Source organism: Meleagris gallopavo, chromosome 1, assembly GCF_000146605.3.
Source record: "Meleagris gallopavo isolate NT-WF06-2002-E0010 breed Aviagen turkey brand Nicholas breeding stock chromosome 1, Turkey_5.1, whole genome shotgun sequence".
Classification (NCBI taxonomy): Eukaryota; Metazoa; Chordata; class Aves; order Galliformes; family Phasianidae; genus Meleagris; species Meleagris gallopavo.
In genome coordinates, this window is record NC_015011.2 from 48,296,136 (window position 1) to 48,315,418 (window position 19,283).

The 19,283-nt window shown below is 42.0% G+C and overlaps 1 protein-coding gene across 1 annotated transcript in view; it reads left to right on the plus strand.

Moving 5' to 3' along the window:
• Positions 1 to 11,709: 11,709 nt before the first annotated feature.
• The window catches only part of MRTFA (myocardin related transcription factor A), a 47,180-nt gene continuing 39,606 nt past the window's right edge, over positions 11,710 to 19,283 (plus strand). The window contains exon 1 of the mRNA XM_010710671.3: positions 11,710 to 12,153. Coding sequence (XP_010708973.1) covers positions 12,027 to 12,153 — 127 coding nt within the window. The 5' untranslated portion in view covers positions 11,710 to 12,026. The remainder of the gene's footprint in view (positions 12,154 to 19,283) is intronic.

The following is a 19,283-nucleotide window of genomic DNA, read 5'->3' on the forward strand; positions in this document are numbered from 1 at the left end:
TCAAACTAAGCAAGAACAAGATCCAGATTAGTAGGCTCCTTATGGAGAAACTTCTATTGCTAATCTTATCTTGAAAATCCAGAGCCTGCCATGTGCACGTGTCTGGAGCGGCATAGCACTGGAGTAGTGATGTGTCACGCATGGAAATTACAGCACGTTTAAAAATCAAAGATCTTCAAGTTTAGGGGCCAGAGAAATGCAGTTTTATATGGAAATCAAGTATTCTGCAGATGCATGAGTTTTTGTTTGTTTTTAAAATTTTGTTTTCCATATCAATCTAAATATACCACTCAGAAAATCTCATTTCTATTTTTTTCCCTTGTTTTGTTTTCTTTCCCTCTTTGTTCCAGGCTTCTACATTGTGATGGCGGAATCAGCAACTGCTTATAATAGACTACTCCATTCCCCCCAGTTTTCCTTAGTGAGAGGCACTCGCTGGTTGCTGGAGTTGTTGATTTAGTGCCTGGGAAGAATGAGGGTTTTTGGCCCACTTCCTCATCACTCTCTCGCTAAGGGAGCCTACGTCACTGAGAAATGTTTAACCTTCTGGCCCCGAGGCAGGACTGGAAACTTTGCTGACAAAAATCTAGAAGCCAAAACTAGATCTTGAAAATGTTATTTATGTGAACAAATCTTCACTTCGGTTTAATTAGGACGGAATATTGCAGGGCTTGTTTTAAGTAGATAATAATTGGGAGAGTGAGCAGGAGGAAGAAAGGAGTTCTTTAATGAAGAACGGTGAGCAACTGGTTTATGGGAGGAGGAGGGGAGAGTTGAGGGAAAAGAGGAAAGTGTGGGAGTACTCATTGGGGAAAGGTTGTCTGAAGATCACAGTTCTGATGAATGCTTAAGTAGTTTTTCTAAGTTGCGTAAGGAAGCTAGCTGTGCGTGATATTAGTCGTGTAAAATGATATTTTCATGCAGAAGCACACCCTGGAAAACAAGAAAATTGTAGAATAGGATTTCTAAGGCTTTATCTTAAAAGATGAGTCAGTTATGGGAAGCTAGAGGCATTCGTATTTCCAGAGGTTTGGTCTAAGGAGAGCTACTGCCTCTCTCTGTAAACTTCAGTATGACTACTGGATGTCTGATTTTCCCAGACTGTCTGCTTTTTTGTTGTTGGTGGTTTTTTCCCCCTTTTTTCCTCCCATCTGGACCATGAGAGTTCTGTTACAGAATTTCCAGATGTCTGACCACCCTGCTGGACGTAGACCTCTGTAACCAAGAAGACAAAAAGCATTCAGAAATCCTATATGTTTCTGTTACATAATAAATCTGACATATCTTGAAAGAGTTGTGCTTTTGCAAATGAAATATTTAATGTACTTGTAGTACAAAGAGTAATCCTGGCTCGTCCCCAGAGAGCTGGATTTATTGTACGTGCTCTGGCAGTCTACATAGCACATGCTTATATGTTTGTCCTTAGGATATTCCAAACAGAAATGTAGCTGCCCTGTCTCTAGGGTTCCAACCTCTTTATAGTGAAGAGATTGAAATTAAAACGAAAAAAACTTGAGTCAAGGGTGAAATTACAGGAGGCAGCTGGAACTGCCCGTTGATTTGTGATGACCAGCATAAGGGTCAGGAAGAAGCTGTACTTTTCCTTTTTTCCTACTTTTCCTCCATTTTTCATTCTTAGCAGCTCAATGCACCTGCTGGTCAGCTCCAGCTAGCTTGGATGCAGATTTTGGGATTCATTTTTGAAAAAAAAGCCATTAAAAAAAAAAGTTTTCTGCTGGACCAGTGAGCTGAATGAACTCAGTGAACTTTATTATGTGACAAACAGCCATCAGAAAGTAGGAATTATGAGAAATTAAGCAAGATGATAGATAATTTCATCTGGCTTGTGTAATGTTACTCGAACCATGTGTACTGAACAGCTATGCTGAGTTAGGATAGAAGAGAATGAGTTTCAAACCATGAAGTCATCAGAAAGATAAGAAAACTGCTGAAAAGTAGATCATGGAATAAGTAAGGGGTTGTGGTATCTGGGCAGTAAGTCTATGACAAAGAAGAGATAAGACAGCAAGGAAGAATATGAGGTGTGTGATAGATGCAAGCAATTAAGAAATTATGACATTAGGAGTGGGTAATTCTTTATGGTCCACTCTTCATATCATACTGGAGGATATTAAAAATATCCTTGCTATTAAGTTTGTCATGTTAGAGTTTTTTTGGATTTGCTCTGAGGTTGTTGGGATGAGCATGCTGCTGAAAAAAAAAGTAGTTACAGGTCAATCACAGGATGGCCGAGATTGGCAGAGACCTCTGCAGACATCTGGGCCACCCCCTGCGTGAGCAGGGTCACCTACAGCAGAGTGCCCAGGGCCACATCCAGGCAGCTATTGGAGATCTCCAAGGATGCCATCTCCACCATCTCTCTGAGTTGAGATGCTAAGCAAGGCTGGACCCAGTACTGATCTCTGAGGCATCCAGTGTGACTTTATGCTACTGATAACCACTCTGGCCCTTCAGCTAGTTTTAAGTTGACCTAATTGTCTGCCCATCCAGCCTATGCTTCCATCAGTTTTTCTGTGAGGATCTCATGGGAGGCAGTGCTGAAAGCCTTACTGTGTCAGGGTGGGCAGTATCCACTGCTCTCTGCTCATCTGCCACATCTGTCACTCCAAATTGTAGCTCAAACTAAAGGACAGTTTTGCCCAAGAGATATCTTGCTCAGGCAAAAATATTTTCTGATAGAAAAGAGTTATGAGTTTACAGTAAATTCTGAACCTACAGTGGCATGGTTTCCAAAACTAAGCATGTGGCAACGTCTATCCTATTAACATGATTTTTGGTCTAAAGAGTTAGTTTGTAAGTGTCATCTGTTAAACCAGCTGTTAGATATATTGGAAGCACACATCTAAGTCCTGACACGTCTTTAAGAACTGGCAGGCATATAAAAAAGCGCAGCTTTTTCAGTTGTGTGATTGTCCATTAGATTATATCATGAACCCATTTGTTTTTATTCAGTTCTGGTTTAATAGTCCCTGTATTATGTTTGCATTCACAAAATAGATTTGGTCGCCAAGGAAGGATGATAATTCAGTTCTGACACGCAGACTTGGTGCTACATGTAAACCTGGTTTATCAAATCAAAGGGTTTTTTAATATAATTGAATTGTCTAAAATCCTTAAATACAAGACTCTGACCAATGAGTTCCGGTAACTCAAACCAAGTGACAAAAGAAGCTCTTAGCTGGGTGTCAGACCACTGAGGAAAAGATTTCTGTACGTATCATTTCAGGTGAGCTCAGAGGCTTGGGAGAAGGGAAACAAAACAGAAAGCAGGGGCCCAGATCAGAACATAATATCCAAACACAGTTGTCTTTACAGTTGTAAGCTCTTAGGCTTGAACCTTTGAATGTTTTCAAGCCAGTGGTGGATTAAAACTTGTAAGACTTGGCAGGTTTTGCTGAGGCAACAGAAGAAGGTACATCCAGCCATTTCCTGGTCTTTTCTGTGTGCTTTCAGGGTTGGGATTATCAGATCCCCTGGATTTGAGATCAGATTTGATTAAAAAGGAATCATGCTCCTTGCAAAAGAGGCCTGTGTCTCTGCTTCCCCCTCACATCCCTTGCTTTTGGGTAACCACATATATCAGATGAAACTGTATGCTGGATTTTATTCTGTTTTCCCTTCCTGCTTCACTACTTTTCTCTCTTAAACTTGCCAGTGATGTTAGTGCATCAGTCTTAAAAATCGTACATCTTTGGGGCAGAGTTGTGGAACATGGATGTGTTCAAGCTAAGCTTAGGATGTGAAGCTACAGTATTACGTTCTGTGGCAATTCTCCATACATGTGGACTTCGTTATGTTACCAAACAGTGAAAGTAATATAGCCCACTCTTGTTTTTAATGAAGGGAGCTCTTGTCTTTATGGCTCTGTGTGAAATTGCTGTTTTATCCAGGCTGATTTTGCTGAGGTTTTCCATCCAAAAATAGTTCTTTTTAAATGCTTGAAAAATGGGATTTCTCATTAAGAGCATGAGAAGTTCAGGTCAGTTCAGGTTGTTTGGGGGAAATACAGTGTTTTGGTCTGGTGGCTGTGAGTACTGTGATTGAATCATCTGGGAGAGGTGCAAGTGATGTATGAATTGGGAGAAATTAGATTCTGTCTTCTGTTATAGCCTTGGACAGCTCCAAGAAAAATAAACTATTGCTTTGATTAAAGCTGAATGCAATTTATGTAGAAATGTAGTCTATGGAGAAGGAATGGTAGGACTGTCGAAACTGCATACCCCTGAAGTCATAGGAACGTGAATCCCATGAAGGCATTATAGGACTCCTTCCATAATAGCATAACCAGGATATTTTTCCAGCTGATCAAAATTACTGATCCTGCTGATCAGTAATTTAGTGAGATTCAGGTAAAAATGATCCCAAATCTGTCTTCATCTTAAGATCCCTGACTTGTGTTACACTTAGAGCCTTGAGTTCTCTGCGTGTGTGGTGAGGGAATAAGTTCATACTAAATTCTGGGAAGCCTTTCCATCTATGCCAGTGCTGTATGCTAACATAAGGGACAATGCTTCTGACATATTTTATGTTGTGCCCACAGCTTAAAACTTGGATCTGCTTTGCCTTTTTATATTGGAAACATGCATTCAGTTGTTCAGTCAGTGTGAAAGCTTGAGATGGGCATCTCTTCAGTATGTAACAGAGTTTCAGTGCTAGAGTTTGAGTATTGGATATTGGAAGTGATGCATAGATTTTTGGCAGTTTTTGCACTTTACATTCCAAGGTGAAATTATTCTGCCTTCAGTAACCCTGACAGAAGCTATTGTACTGTGGGCTGGAGTGAACATCCTGACAATGGAAAAAGGACTACTGCTTTCAGTAGCAGCTAGCTACTGAAGAGGCTTAGCAGCATAAGCAGGCTTCCTCTCTTACCATACCTCATCCCAGTCTCCACCACTACCACTGTGACAAAGCACCAGAACGATTCTTTGAGAAAAAGTTAAAGGGGGGGGAGAGGAAAATATCTGAAATTATTAACATTGGCTAATAACATCCTACATGAATGGGACAGTATATACTCTGTTTTAAAACTGTACAATGCTTAGTTGTATCAAGTTTGGAAGCATTCTTTTGCAACAATAGAGAGTAAAGATACATTTTAATGAAATTCTAGATTTTGGGATAGTAATTCTGTGTCAGATTAACCATGGGCAATTGTACTGAGTCTCGGTGGTGTTATTACTGCCTGTGTAAGTGTTGTATTTGTAGAAGGAACAGTAGCTTTCTGGCCAAAGTCATGGTTCTGAAGCAGGAGCGTGCCTAGGAGCTGTTCTGCTAGTATAAACTGAGAAGGAAGTGAAGGGTTTGCTAATCCTTTCACAAGTAGTGTGTGAACATCAAGCACAGCCTGGCTGTTTCCACTCTTGCTTAGGGAGCTGAAAACCAGGCTGCACAGGATTATAGAATCATAGAATGGCCTGGGTTGAAAAGGACCACAATGATCATCTAGTTAATGTTAGAGGGTATCTTTCTCATGTCCATTCCTAGTTCTTCTCTCCAAAAAAAGAAATTGCCACTTTAAGACAAATTCGAAAGATCTTGCTTCCCTTTTCTCTCTGTTCTGCTCACTGCCACCCTTGGTCGGTAGCCATAGCTTCTATTTTTCTTTTCTGCTTTCAAGAGCAGAACCAAATTGTCAAATTCCACTCCCCCCCTTCCCCAACACACACACGCACACTTGTTCACAGTGTTTTAAAATAAATTCTGGAACATAGAATCATAAAATGGCTTGGGTTGGAAGGGACCTCAAAGCCCAACCAGTCCTACCCCGTGGCCCAGGGCCACATCCAAGCTGGCCTTGAACCTCTGGGAATGGGGCATCTGCAACCTCCTTGGGCGACCTGTTCCAGTGGCTCACCACCCTCTGGGTGAAAAACTTCCTCCTAATATCCAACCTAAACCTGCCCTGTCTCAGTTTAAAATCATTCCCCCTTGTCCTATCACTACCCATCCTCGTAAACAGCCGTTCCCCCTCCTGCTCATATGCTCCCTTCAAGTGTTGGAAGGCTGCAGTGAGGCCTCCCTAGAGCCTTGTCTTCTCCAGGCTGAACAAGTCCAGCTCCCTCAGCCTGTTTTCATAAGAAGGATGCTCCAGCCTTCTGAGTATCTGCAAGAGGAAATACTTTGAAAAGTTTGTGCTCGATGTTCTTGACTGGGCACAGCGTATACTTACATGTCAGTCTTCTTGAAACTTCTGAATGTTCCTGCCTGCTGCTGGAGGTGCTCAAGTTACCTGAGTGTGTGTGGGTGTCTCAGAGGAACCAGCTGCAGGTGGGAAGGCTGATGAGAAAAATTTAACTGTGTTCAAACTTGGCTCACTGTCTCTGGCGTAAAGCCTTTGACTCTTTTATTATAGGCAAGCTATTGCTTTTAGAGAAGAGCAGGGAGCTGTTACCTGTTCTTCCTTCAGTCCAAACTAATTACTTTTTGAGCAAGACGAGCAATACCTGAACTAGAGAAGTACTTGGAACATTCTGGCGCAGTGCCACTTGCAGCAGCTCCAAGTTAAGCCCCTCTGCTGGAGAGGCCCTCTCCACACTAGAGACACGGTGCTTGATGTGTGTGCTCTCACTGTGGAGTTTGTTGGCTTAGCAGAGGTAATTTGAGCTAATCATTCTAACTTTGCATTGCAACAGAGTGAGGGCATCATCCAGCCAGCTCTGGGGTCCCAGTGGCGGGACTGGTGGTGAAATTTGAAAAGGGGCTGGTAACTATAAACTATAATGAGATCTCTGACTGTACATGTGTCTAACCAGAGTTAATCAACCAAAATAGTAAAAATAACAAAATGTGTTTGGATGCCTGGTTTTAATTTTCTTGCTTGTCTTTGTTGGGCTTATATTCATAGTGGATTGCAGTTGTTTGGAAGCTAACTGTAGAACTTCTTTCTCTTACCATCTCACTTTCTTCGTTCCCCCTGCTCTGAAGCTTTCTTTTGCAGATAGAGTCTGGCCACTAACTGAGCCAGAGGAATTCACCTACTGGTTGCATTTCCTCTCTTGGCTAGAAATCCCTGTGTTGGTACCACAGTTCTGCCATGTGTACGTACAGCCTTCTGTAGTGACTGACATGGAAAAAACAGACTTTGCATTTCTCTCTGCTCCTCACCTTTGTCGTCAGGGCTGCACAGTGCAGGGGAAGCCAGGCCTTGCTGCTGCTGCCTATCCTCACTTCACTCACCACTCTAACTTGTCTTGCTGGTTGGAAACTGCTTATCTGCACAGTTAATCAAATGCAGATCAGCGCTGCATTCCTTGGAGTGAACTGATTCTTCTTGCTGCTGTGTTTTGCAGATAGGGATTGTGGATTTCATGTGCGTGTTTTCAGGGAAAGGCAGACTGACATCTTGGATGAATCCCAAGGAATGGGGTGGGTGGCAGAGTTTATATATGTGCTGGGGGTTGATTTGGCTCTGGCCGCTGTGTAAAGTTCACTTTGGCAGCTGAAAGATGCAGAGAGAAGCACTTTCAGAATTAGAGACAGTGAGGTAATGAGAAAGTGACATAGGAAAGGAAGTGGTGGTGGGGGAGGAGGGCTCAAAATGCAAGTTGACATCATCTGATAGGTTTTCCAGCCTGTGCAGCAGCTATTTTTATGCTTTCAGCTCTCAGTATTTAGAGCTCAGTGACAGCCAAGTTGCCAGAAGCGGGGGTGGTGGTATATCCCAGCGTGGGCTGGGGGCTGGAGAGTGGCTCAGCTGGGAAGGCAAGCATCCAGGTTCCCAAGCACGTCTGCTGCTCTTGCCTTTTCATACATCTGCTTGGTAGTTACCTTTGGCTACCTGGTATGTCTAGGAGCGTGCTGAGCACTAGCTGGCAGTGCTGGCTGTCACCAGCTAGTTGAGAAGATCAGGGCTTGTAAACTTCAGGCTCTTCCTGCGAACTGGAGAAGCAGGAATGTACAGTGATCCTGGACTGGTGTTTCTACCTCTTCCTGAAGGTCACTGTTGGTGGGAGGCAGGATCCTGGGAATATCCAGAGCTAACTCACATTACATAAATGTGATCCTCAGCAGAGAAGTAAGCTGTACAAGTGTCAGTGTGAAGTCTGCATTTATTTCAAAGTATAAAATTGGTAGAGTCATAAGGCGTCAAAACTTTACAGTGGTGCAGGTGCAACATCCTATCATTTTTCTGGTTTTTGTCAGCTTGCTAGAAGTACCAGAAGACAGATCTTCTAATATATTGGGTTCAGATTTTTTTGTTCTGAAGTTCATCTGGCTTAAACCTTGACTGGGATCTTTCTCATGTTGCCTGAGAGAGCGTATATTGCAGCTGTTTGCCAGTTTTTAGCAGTACATTGTTTGGATTTCATCATTGAATTGTGTGCATGCAGATCCTTGCAGGCATTGTGTTGTCCGAGAACAGTATTACTGGGGGGAGAGAACAGGGAGCTGCACAGAACTGCAGGCAGTGAAGGAGGGGAAAGGTGGGAAAAGTGAACATTTTGAAGCTGGAGTGAGTTGCCAGCAATTTTTTTCTTGTTTAACTTGAAGAATACATTATTTTGTGGGAATAAACCTTAATGTTAGGGTGGTTCAGTCTGTCGTATTTCTCTTCTAGCATAGTTTGGAAATTTGAAAAAGCTGCTGTTTGTATGGTGTCTTGGCTTTTGAGGATAGAAAAATAACAAAAGAGAAAGCTAGTGAACGTATTTGAAACAGTAAGAGAACTGACTTTCAGTTGAGGGTGTTGTGTGCTGCGCTCACCAAGCCTCAGCACTCACAGCAGTATCTGTGCAAGCCGTATGTGCACCTGATGTTACGTTTTACTTCCTTGTGGAGACATAAATTGCAATGCAGCATCTTGAGGAGAATAAGTTCCCACAATCTTTATCTTATTTCCCGTGTGAAAATCAAATGATGTAAGGCTCAATAGATTCCTTGTGGACTGATTGTGAAAGTTGGGCTTAATGGTTTCCAAACCAAAAGTCTGTGGCAAATATCTGGGTCCCACTGATGCAGGCCATCTTTCGGCCAAGAGCAATGTTGCCAATTCTGTAAAGCTTGTGCACAACAGTGAATGCTGGGTGTGCTTTGAAGTGGATTGATGACACTTCTCTGGAGCAGCTAAGTGACTGACACTCGTTGAGCACCTTACCTCTGCCCTGAAGCAGACCTTCCTATCCACCCTGCTGATATCCAAAGTAACAGCACACTGCCATTTCAGTTCATGTGATCATTGATCAGATTGTCAGTTCTCTTGTCATTAAATTGGGATCAAACAGAAGAATTGAAACCCATTTAACTTGGTGGTCATTGACACCAGACAGTAATGTCAGTGTTTCATATAACTCTACTTGTCTATTAGAGTCTGTATTATTGCAAGGAGGTGTCTCACAAGTGCTTGCTCATGTGTTGAAGATATCCTCCAACTTTGACTCCTCAGTATTTTGTCTTCTTACAGCTTGTAGGGCCGTATCCATGTCTTTCTGGAGTGGCCCATCCTTTTCTGGTTTAGCTAATTTCTCCTCCTTTCAGAATGCTCAGTAACATCATAGGACAAAAGTGATGCTCTAGAACAAAATTTTAGAATATATTGCTCAGTGAAGAAAAGATTTGTTTGACTGCTGTTCAGCCAATCAAATGTTTTTCTTTCCAAGCAATTTTCTGCATGGAAATAAAGAAAGGTAAGTTTGCATATGTATTTGCAGCACTGAAAAATACATTGAGAGGAAGAAATCTTCCATCAAGATAGAGTTGTCAGTAATAGCAACAGAGGATTGGTTAGATCATTTTGCACACCAGTAAAATGTTGTATTTCACATATAGTTGGCTACTTGGTGTCAGTCTTTCAGTTCAAAAAGTTTGTTTTGTCAGAACTCGAACAGCATCTTGGGGCTATTTCAGCAACACCCGGGGGAACTGTGAGTCAGCTGGGCAGAGGAGGAGCTCCCCTTTGCAAGGCTTTATCCTCTGTAGTGAGCTAAGTTCAGGGGCCCTGCTTGGCAAAGTAATAGCAATCTTTGACCTCTGTAGCTGCATCTTGTCATTTCCACTGTCCAGATGGTGTATTCCTTGCCAGGAAGAGCAGGACTCATCTGGCACCGGGTAGATTTGCAGTAATGGCAGCAATTAGGGGATCTGTCTGCACAGAGTCGGACCCTGTGCTGTGTGCGGTCCCATGTTGCTGCTGAAGAGATGTGGGCAGCGTGTTTCTCCCGTCCTTGGTGCTGGCTTTAGTGGTGCTGTGCTCTGTGGATCAGCAGCTCCTGCAGCTAATGGTTGTGCAGGAGAGGGATCATCTATCTATGCAGTAATATGAACTTACTGGCCAAAGTTCAGCGTGAAACCAAATCTTTACGTGACTTTTACAAATCCTAAATTTAAGATGAGAGCGTGTTAATGGTTTGCATTGGTAATTTAGAAATAATGCTATTGTGGAGCTTTTCATTATCACCAAACCTATTTTTTTACCCATAAGAACTTTAGAGTTTGGATTCTTTTGAGTGAAGGTCAAACATTTCTAAGTAAGAAGAGGGCTGCTGCAGGAGCTCAGAAGTGTCATGGATGCAATCTCGAATCACAGTTTAATGAAATGTTAAAATTCATTATTTTAGTTTCTAGTTTGTAACTTAAAGGATGACTTCTCATGCTGCTAATGGCACAGTTAAAGTTGGACTCTTTATATTTGGTTGAACACCGCTTTTTTCAGATTGCAGCTTCATTATTAAAAAGATTTTCTTCTTGTGGCTGTTACCGCATTTGCACTCTGTAACATGACTCAGACCATTGGGAGATGAGGAATGTCAGCCCTGTTTTGATAGGGGCCGTAAAACAAAATGGCAGACTGTTCCTGTAAGGTTTGGAGTACTCACCTTGTCTGTGCCATGAAGGCTGTCTTGCTTCAGGCTTGTACGTTGACATTAATTACTATTCATGCTTTGCTTCTGTAAAGATACTGAAATACCTTTTTCAAGTGTGTGTTTTCATTGGACAACTCTTCCCCCCCTTCACCCCCCAGCGTCTTTATTTATTTTATTTGCTCAGTCTTCATTGAGATTAAGGAACAACAAAGCCACTGGCTGTCCCACTGCTGTTAGGATGAAGTGTGCTTCTCCCCAGCCACTTCCAGTTCCAGTGCCTTGTTGGGTAGAATGTGTATCTGCAGACTACCAGCTGTATTACATACAGTCATGATATGAGTTAAATAAACTCCAGGTGAGACAGCTGCATCCAAACAAGCATGGATTGTATGATTCTGTTGCTTGCAGAAGTGTATTGCCTGGGGGCTGCTGGTTATCTGCAGTTGGGTGTTTCTACTAAGTCAAGAGAAAAAATTGAAGGGAGGAAGAAGCAGGCATTCATGCTTGCAGTGAAGTAACCTGCAGTTGCCCTTAGTTAGTCTCAAAACAAGTGCATGTAAAGTCTGTTTCCACAGTACTCATTTGAGCTTTCTCCACAACCAAAATTCAGTTTATATTAGAAGAGACGGCATGGCTGCTGCTGGCAGAGCGGTGATGTGCTCCTGGTTCATGTGTTTGCAGCTGGGAGGTGCAGAGGGCAGTGCTGAATCACATGGCATTGCCTGTCTGGCAGGTGTCTGCGGCGTGAGTAGAAGAACCAACTGTTCACTATTTTGGGTGAATGAGGTTGGCTGTTACTGCCAGTGGCCCCATGGAGAAGTCCACGCATCTGTTGATAAGCACTGCTCTGCATACTGGGCTCCCGAATGCTTACAGCCGCTTGCTGAAGTGAAGGAGTTTCTGCCTGAGCTTTGAGATAGTAGGAAGACGAGTTTTGCCAAGAGGCTTGCTGATTTTAATCTTTAGATGTTGGCTGTCAGGCTTTGTCTGTGCCTCGCATACCTCTGTGTTCCTATGCAAGCACAGTCTTGGAATCCAACAGTAAACTGATTTTTTTTTTCCACTCTCCTCGGTACAGTGACAGAAACCTGGTAGCAAGGGTTTTGTGGTTTGGTCTCTTGTGAGGATTAAGCACCCCTTCCATTAGCGGGGACGCCTCCTGTGCTGCAGAATCGGCCTTCAGGTCAAGGGATTTCCTCTAATATGTTGGATAAAGCCAAGACACTCCAGCCTACCTATGTCGGGATTGTGCCGCTTGCAGAGACTGTGGCAAAGCAAGGGAAGAGCTTTTCAAGCACATATCAGGATTCATACCACAGCTTGCGAGAAGGTTAGCAGTATCTGCTTTCTTCATTTTAGGCACTGCATAATTGGTTTGTGTTGTTGTTGTTGTTTTTTTCCTTCCATGTAGAATCTGCCTGCTTTTTCTTTTTCTGTCCAGCCTGGGCAGTTGTCCAGATTTTGGATTTCCCTATGACTCCTGTGACTTGTTGTTCCTGAGGGCACTTGTAAGCATGGCACAGGATGAGGTCGGAGCCCTGTGTGCAGTGACATGCAGTGCTGCACCTTAGGACAATTTCACTTGTGTTTGGAGCTTTACCTTTCCAAGTTTCAGTTTCTTTCTCTATGCCTGTAGAGCTCTTGTAAACAATGTTTTAAGGCTATTTTATTAAAGTATCAAGGCTTATCTTGAAGTGGCAACTCAGTTTTGAAGGGGATAGAATATAGTGTTTTAAGTTTCAACATGTTGCTGTTTGGAGAGTGTGGAAGGAATGGCTTGTGTATATCTGAGTAAGATTCAGTATTAGACAATTCTCCTACAAATTCACATGAATTTTATAGGGATTTGACAATTCTGAATGATTCTGTAGATCTGTGTCAATTTTCAAGGAGTGTTATCTATGAGAAGAGTGAATTTGAACAAAAGATTGAAAAGATGAGTCCAGACAGGGATCCATTCATAGTGAGCAGCATAATAAACAGCAACCAATGGGAACTGGGAAAAGATTACAGGGTAGAATGACAGAACGTAACAACATGCCAGTGACAAATAAACAAGAGTTATATTTGTAAGAAGTAGTGGATTCACTACTGCAAGTGGAATTTTAATAAGGACTTGAAGGATTGAACAAAGGTCTTGAACACAGTGGCCTGAGAAGTAAGGTGATGAGTGATTTTAAGAGCAGATAATGTGATCTGAGAGGAGAAAAAAATGACTTGCAATGACAATTTGGATCAAAAAGTAAAGAGTGGTTAAAGTTGAGAACAAAAAGTTAGATAGAATAAAGGCATATTTGTTACAGGGAGATAGCTGGTGAGTAGAAGACCGTTTTAGCAGTTACATTTAGAGGATTTTTCTCTCACATACAGCTCTTGGACTACTGAGGCTGCCATACAAAACTGCCATAGCATGCCCCTTTATCAGATATCAAGAGTAATCTTTCTATTAATTTTTAAGATATCACTATTTTTGTTGCTGGTTTTCACTGGAATACTCCTCATAGAACAAGTGTGGAAACAGAAAAGAAAACAAAAGCCAAATTAAAATTTGGGAGTAATAAATCCATTAGTATAAATGTCTGGAGATAGAGACCTGCTGTACATCAGTCTTCAGAGGGAAAAACAAACCAGACCTAAACTCCCAAACTCGCAGCTGTCTTGCATTTGCAAGGCATTGATTTTCACAGAAGGTGAGCACTCAGCCTTTGGATGTGCCAGGATACATCTTTCATCCAGTCACTAAATATCACAAGCATTCTACAGTGGGATCAAATGTAGAGTGAGGAAAATGTAATCTTATAGTACGGTAATCAATAGAAGAATGCTTGCTGCCATCTGAAGTTGAAGTGAATTAAGACCATTGAATTCTTGTATTTTGAAAAAGTTGTGTTGCCTCTGCAAAGTTTAACAGTATTAATCAGCCCTCCATGCCCAACCACATGCCTAAAATTCATGATATTTTAATATGCAAAGGAGAAAGCTTTTTGCTACCAGCTACTAAACAAGAAGGGTAGGAAAGAGAAATAGATGCTGCCAACTTCTTTCATGTCAGAAGAGTACAGAATAACCCTTTAGCTTTTCTGTGGCTCTGTTCAAGTCTCCTGTGATCTCAGGATGCCTTTTGTATTTATGCTGTAGCATTCACTGTATTTTGCAGAGCCAAATCTTAGAGGTGGTGGAGAAGCAGAGGGACTCATATGTGAGCCCTTACAGAAGCTACGGAAGTCACTAATTACCACTGAGCTGAATGAAACTCTAAGGACCATAGTATCTTATTTTTGGCAAAAAATGGGACAGCTTAATTTTGTTACCATCAAGGACAGAAAATTCATTTCCTTCTCTCCTCACATTTTACCACACACAAATAAAATAATTGTAAAATAAAAGTAAAGCCAAGCAAAAAAAGAGGTGTCTGCATTGTGCTGACAAGGTTCACTCCTATTTGCTTTGTGAATCTTATGAGAAGTGGCTATCTGGAATAAATTTTATCTTGTTTTCTTGCCTTTGGAAAACATGGTATCCAGAATGTGATTTAATGTTTTTGTTTTTTTTTTGAAATGGAACTTGACATGAAGTAATCTGGGAACTTCTGATCCTTTCCACACACAAATTCATTTGACGTGGGGAAGTGGAAGGACACGTGCGTGTATTTTTCAAAGTACATGTTGGAGCAGTTATTTGTAAAATTCCTAGAATCCAAAAATCCATAAACATGTTTCCCATCAAACAGTGCCTTGGAGTGATTTAGTTTTCAAATACCAGAGTTTAGTTTGCAGCTCTTAGGCCTCTTAGCACAACAGGATGGGAGCTCCTGATGAAAGGTAGGAGGAAGGAATTGCAAGCTTTGGAAAATTCCAGAAAGCCTCTCTAAAGCTGATGAGCACTCATGGCTCTAGTGTAGAAGTGAACACTTCCAAAAGTGAATTCCAACTTTTCCACCTCTTTGCAAAGTCTTTTGTTCATTGCTCTCAAAGTTTTATTTTGGGAAGTCCTCACTTCAAAAAATGTTCAATGTGACTGAGAGCCTGACAGTGAAATTCAGCTGTCTTTTTCCAAGATTTGTGTCTCGGGGCCCCGACACGAACAAGTTACTGCAGGCCATCTGATCTGTGGTAACTGCGTGCACATTCTTGGTCCGCAGCAAATGTGAGGTAATTTGAGTTAGCTTAGCCTTTGATTAAACTATTAATATCTGTTCAGCACTTTGAAGAGATCAGGAGTTGTGCAAGTGCTTGTTAATATTTAGCTTTCTTCATGAGCGATCTAGACCTCATTGTCCAAATTCCCAATACCTGAAGGTAAGGCTGCTGGGCGGCCTGTGCCTCTTCCAGCAGAGGGCAGAAGAACCTGCCCACGTGGATGGGGAGGCTTCAACTTCAAGGGCATCCCCAGCACGAGGGTGCATCCCAGGCATCTCGCAGAAATGTGGGCTGGCCTTTTTCTGTCAAGGCTGAGCGATGTTTTCCTCCTTCAGGGTGAACCTGAAGATGCTGGGGGAGATGTTAAAGCAATGTCTCCTGCAAATACATGGGTAAGGACCATCAGAAACCAGTCACAAAATGTCACTGAAGCAACTCTGAGCAACGGCCACATGTATCCCACAATTCAGAATGGCGTAGGCAAATAATGCTATGACACAGAAAAACGTAGAAAAGGTAACAAATATATGGGAGGTTACCTCGTTGGCTTTCCTTTTGCAAATCCAGAGGTACAGCCAGTGTGTATGGTTAGTCTCTGTGGCCTTGTGCTGCAGCCACTCTGCAAATACATGGCACGGTGAAGGTAAGTTAGTGAGGTATTAAGGTAAAGTGGCTCAACGTTGGCAGTAAGCAGGCAATTTAAATTTATTTCCATTAAATCTCCAGTGTGCTTCATTTGACTCTGAAGACTAGAGGTGTTTCAGGGTATTTGTTAATTTTGTGGCATAAGTCATCAAGAGTGGAAAGCTTCAGGAAAGGGTTAACATTGACTGACCAGTGTTCATAAGTCAGTCTTTATCAGTGGAAAGCGAGTCATCACTTTATCCCTGAAGCTGAATTCACATTTTTTTTTTGGTCCTGCTGCCCTAATGTGTTTTTAGTTTTTTTGGATATGACATGTTCTCCCCTCTTGGAGTTTACTGAACTATTCCTGTCAGTGTAATGATCCCCAGCTGTTGCTTTAGCCCTAGCTATTTTCATGCTGGGAATGGGGGGAGGAGGAGAGGGGCAGAGGCTAACTTGTTTACCTCGCTGTGATCTATTTCATTTTTTCAGAAAAGATCTACTATAATAGTTTTCGTCTGCACAAAGTAATGCTAAAAGGAATGAGTTTCAGTCTCAGACCTGCAGGAGTAAGGAGATGTAAGGACTCAACATGTGCAGAAATAAAAAGAATATAAGGTGGGTGCAGTGCAAGGAGTGCAGCTGTCAATAGCATTTATGCAGACAATGCTTTGAACTGGTAATGATACCAAGTAAAATCTGCAGTATTTTCCTGCCCTATCAACTGGATTTTCTTCACAGTTGAGCTGAGAGCTTCATGTTCAACAGCCGTAGTGCTGGGGTACTGATATTCCTAGCAACAAGAAAATATTTTTATAAAGCTTGAAAAAGACATGCAGCCTTGTAATTATTGCTTTTTTGATAATTATTTGTTTTTCTGTATTTTTTTAAGAAAAGATCTGTGTTTGTACTTTTAAGGAGCTAATGATTGATGCTTAGACTTCCTGGCAGCTGTTGAAAAGTAGATGCTTTTTTTGAAAACAAAATTGTAATGCTTAAGCTCAGATTGCCTGTTTTGCATCCAGAAACAACTTCTGGAGTTGATATGCTTGTTTAGAGCTCTTGCCAGACAGATGTCACTGCAGCTCTCCTTCCCAGAGAAGATAAGGGCCAGTGACAGTTGCTCATGTCTTTGAGATCCACATCAGGCTGCCCGTGTAAATCTAATCGTGGTCCTTTCATCAACTTTGAGATACGTCACTACTCACCTCGGATTTTTCAGCATTCTCTCACTCCTGTAAGTCATTACTCAACGACTTAAAGAATATCTAAACCAAAAATTAGTGCCTGTTTTGATCTTTCATTTCAGTGCCCCGACTCCGATCTACCCAATCTTTTCTCAGCATCAAATTACTGATCTTGTCACCTGCTGCATCAATAAATTTCGATTCAAAATGTTAAAGCAACATATTTCTTGGCAAGAACTTCTGCAGCCTATGGTAGAAAACAGAATACAGCCCCTGACATAGCTTAGATTTATATAACAAAGAGATACAGCGAGTCCAGATGGGCAAATCCTGTTCCTTCTCTGTGCAGGAGGGCTCTCAGTGGATACATAATCTGATTAATGGCATAACTTAAAGCAGAACTCATGGCTCTTTTTTGCTTTGCTAACTTGGGCTAGTGAAGGTATATGCAATGTTCTGCCTTGTTGCTGTGTAAAATCTACTAGCACAGAGTATCTGAAATAAAGAGCAGACGTGCAGTAGTTGAAGTACATACAGTACAGTGATTACGAGTCAGAACCGCTAAATGTTTTTTGCTGATCAGTGTATTCAGGATTTTTCTCCATATTCAGTGAGGTGGGTAGAGCTGTAAGAAAGCTTATATGATGTAGTAAGTATTCTTCCAAGAAAATCAAGGCTCAAACTTTCTAGTCTGCAATTCTGCCATCTGAAGATAGACTGAGCCTGATGAAGTTAGCAAGGAATGTGTGAGAAAGTGAATAACAGGGAGGGGACGTTCAGCTTTGGGGCATGGATTCCTTCCAAAATTGATGGTGAAAATCGATGACATCCAGGCTTTCTGGACAATCTCATTTTAATTCAGCTTTTCAAAAGTAAACATCTGTTAAGAAAATCTTTTGTAAAAAAGGCGACTATTCAAAAGTTTTAACAGATTGTTGATAACTGTTTTTCCTCCATGGTAGATGCAGGCATCATATATTGCAGCTGTGCCTACAAAGACCTTGTTCTGAGGCCTCCATGCCCAGAGGCAGCTCACAGAGCTGAAGCTCACAGAATCTGAGAGCCCAGTACTTCCCCCAACTTCTCTGCTGCACATATGATTGAGAACCTTCTGCACAGGCACACTTGGCAGGGCACAAACATTTTGCACGGCTGGGCTGTTGTACAGAACTGAGGGATGGACACCCTTTGGCTGTCTGAGAGAACAGATCTGCTTTCAGCTTTCTCCATGTGAAATTTCTTTGTGCTGCTTATTATTTCTGTAGTATTAAATGCATGTAGAATACAGCTATGGGTTATTTGGGTAGGAATCGCATGGTGTAGGAGCTGTGTTCTTTCATTGCTGATCTCGGCAAATTGTGCAACAGTGCTGGAAGCCAGACCATATACATGCCCTTCATGTCATTTGGTCGTCATTACAAGCAGCACGTAACCTGTCCCTATTTCAGTTCTGATGTTTTTGTTCTTATTTCAGTGCCCCTGTCAAAATGCTCTATGTGATGCTTTTTTGATGCTCTTTTTCTTCATTTTCGCTTTCCAAAGCTTTTTCACTTCTTTCCGCATGATACTTATGAATGGATATCCCAAGCCTGCTTGCATCTTACCCCCTTTTCCATGCTCAGATCTCAAATTGTGCCATTTGGAAGTGACAGATGACATTTTCCATGTAGATGCTAAACTAACAGCACCTTTGTGCCTCACTGAGAGACTTTCCCAGCTGCTAATAATAGTTGTCACATTGACTGTAGGCAGTTCAGTACAAGGGTGGTGTCTTCAGGACCGACGTGACTGTAAATCTAACTACAGCGGTTTGCAAGCGCTGTCACCACGAAGCTATCTCCGCTGCCTCTTCACTGCAGGGAGCAACGGAAAGGAAACGTGTCTGCCCTTCACTTGCTTTGTTCTGAACATTAGCAAAAGCCCACCTCTGATAGCGGATCTGGCAGTGTGGGGGGACCTGCTGCTGCTGGCAGCCTCCTCTGTGCCCTTCAGCAGAGCTCTGAGCCAGCAGGAACTATTGAAGCACCCGCAGAATTTGTCCACCAGGCTGAAGTCAAGTGGTCACACAAGCCACTGTAGACTGCTGCTTTTGGGTGTTTTTTAATGTTTTTTTACTTTTTTTTTTAATTTTTATTTTGCTGGTTGATTTTTTGCACAAAATTATATTATTTAGGTACTTATAGCAATGATGGCACTTAAGAAGCACATGAAGTCTCATAGCCCCTGTTTAAGTTGCGGAACTTCCCTTATGCAAAAAAAGAAAAAAAGAAAAAAAAGGAAAAAAGCTCAACACCCAAACCCAAACCAAAGTGTTCTGGAGATCTAAAGTCTAGACATTTTCAAGAAAGGGAATATGCAAAGAGAAAGCAAAAAGTAGCAGACAGGTGTGTATGATCACGCTTGAGCTTGAGGGGATTTTATGTGCTTTTTGTGTATAAGGCGAACTCTGAGGATCAGCTTCCATACCATGCTGCTGTGGAGGAACTGATTTCTAATGTACAATGTACAAT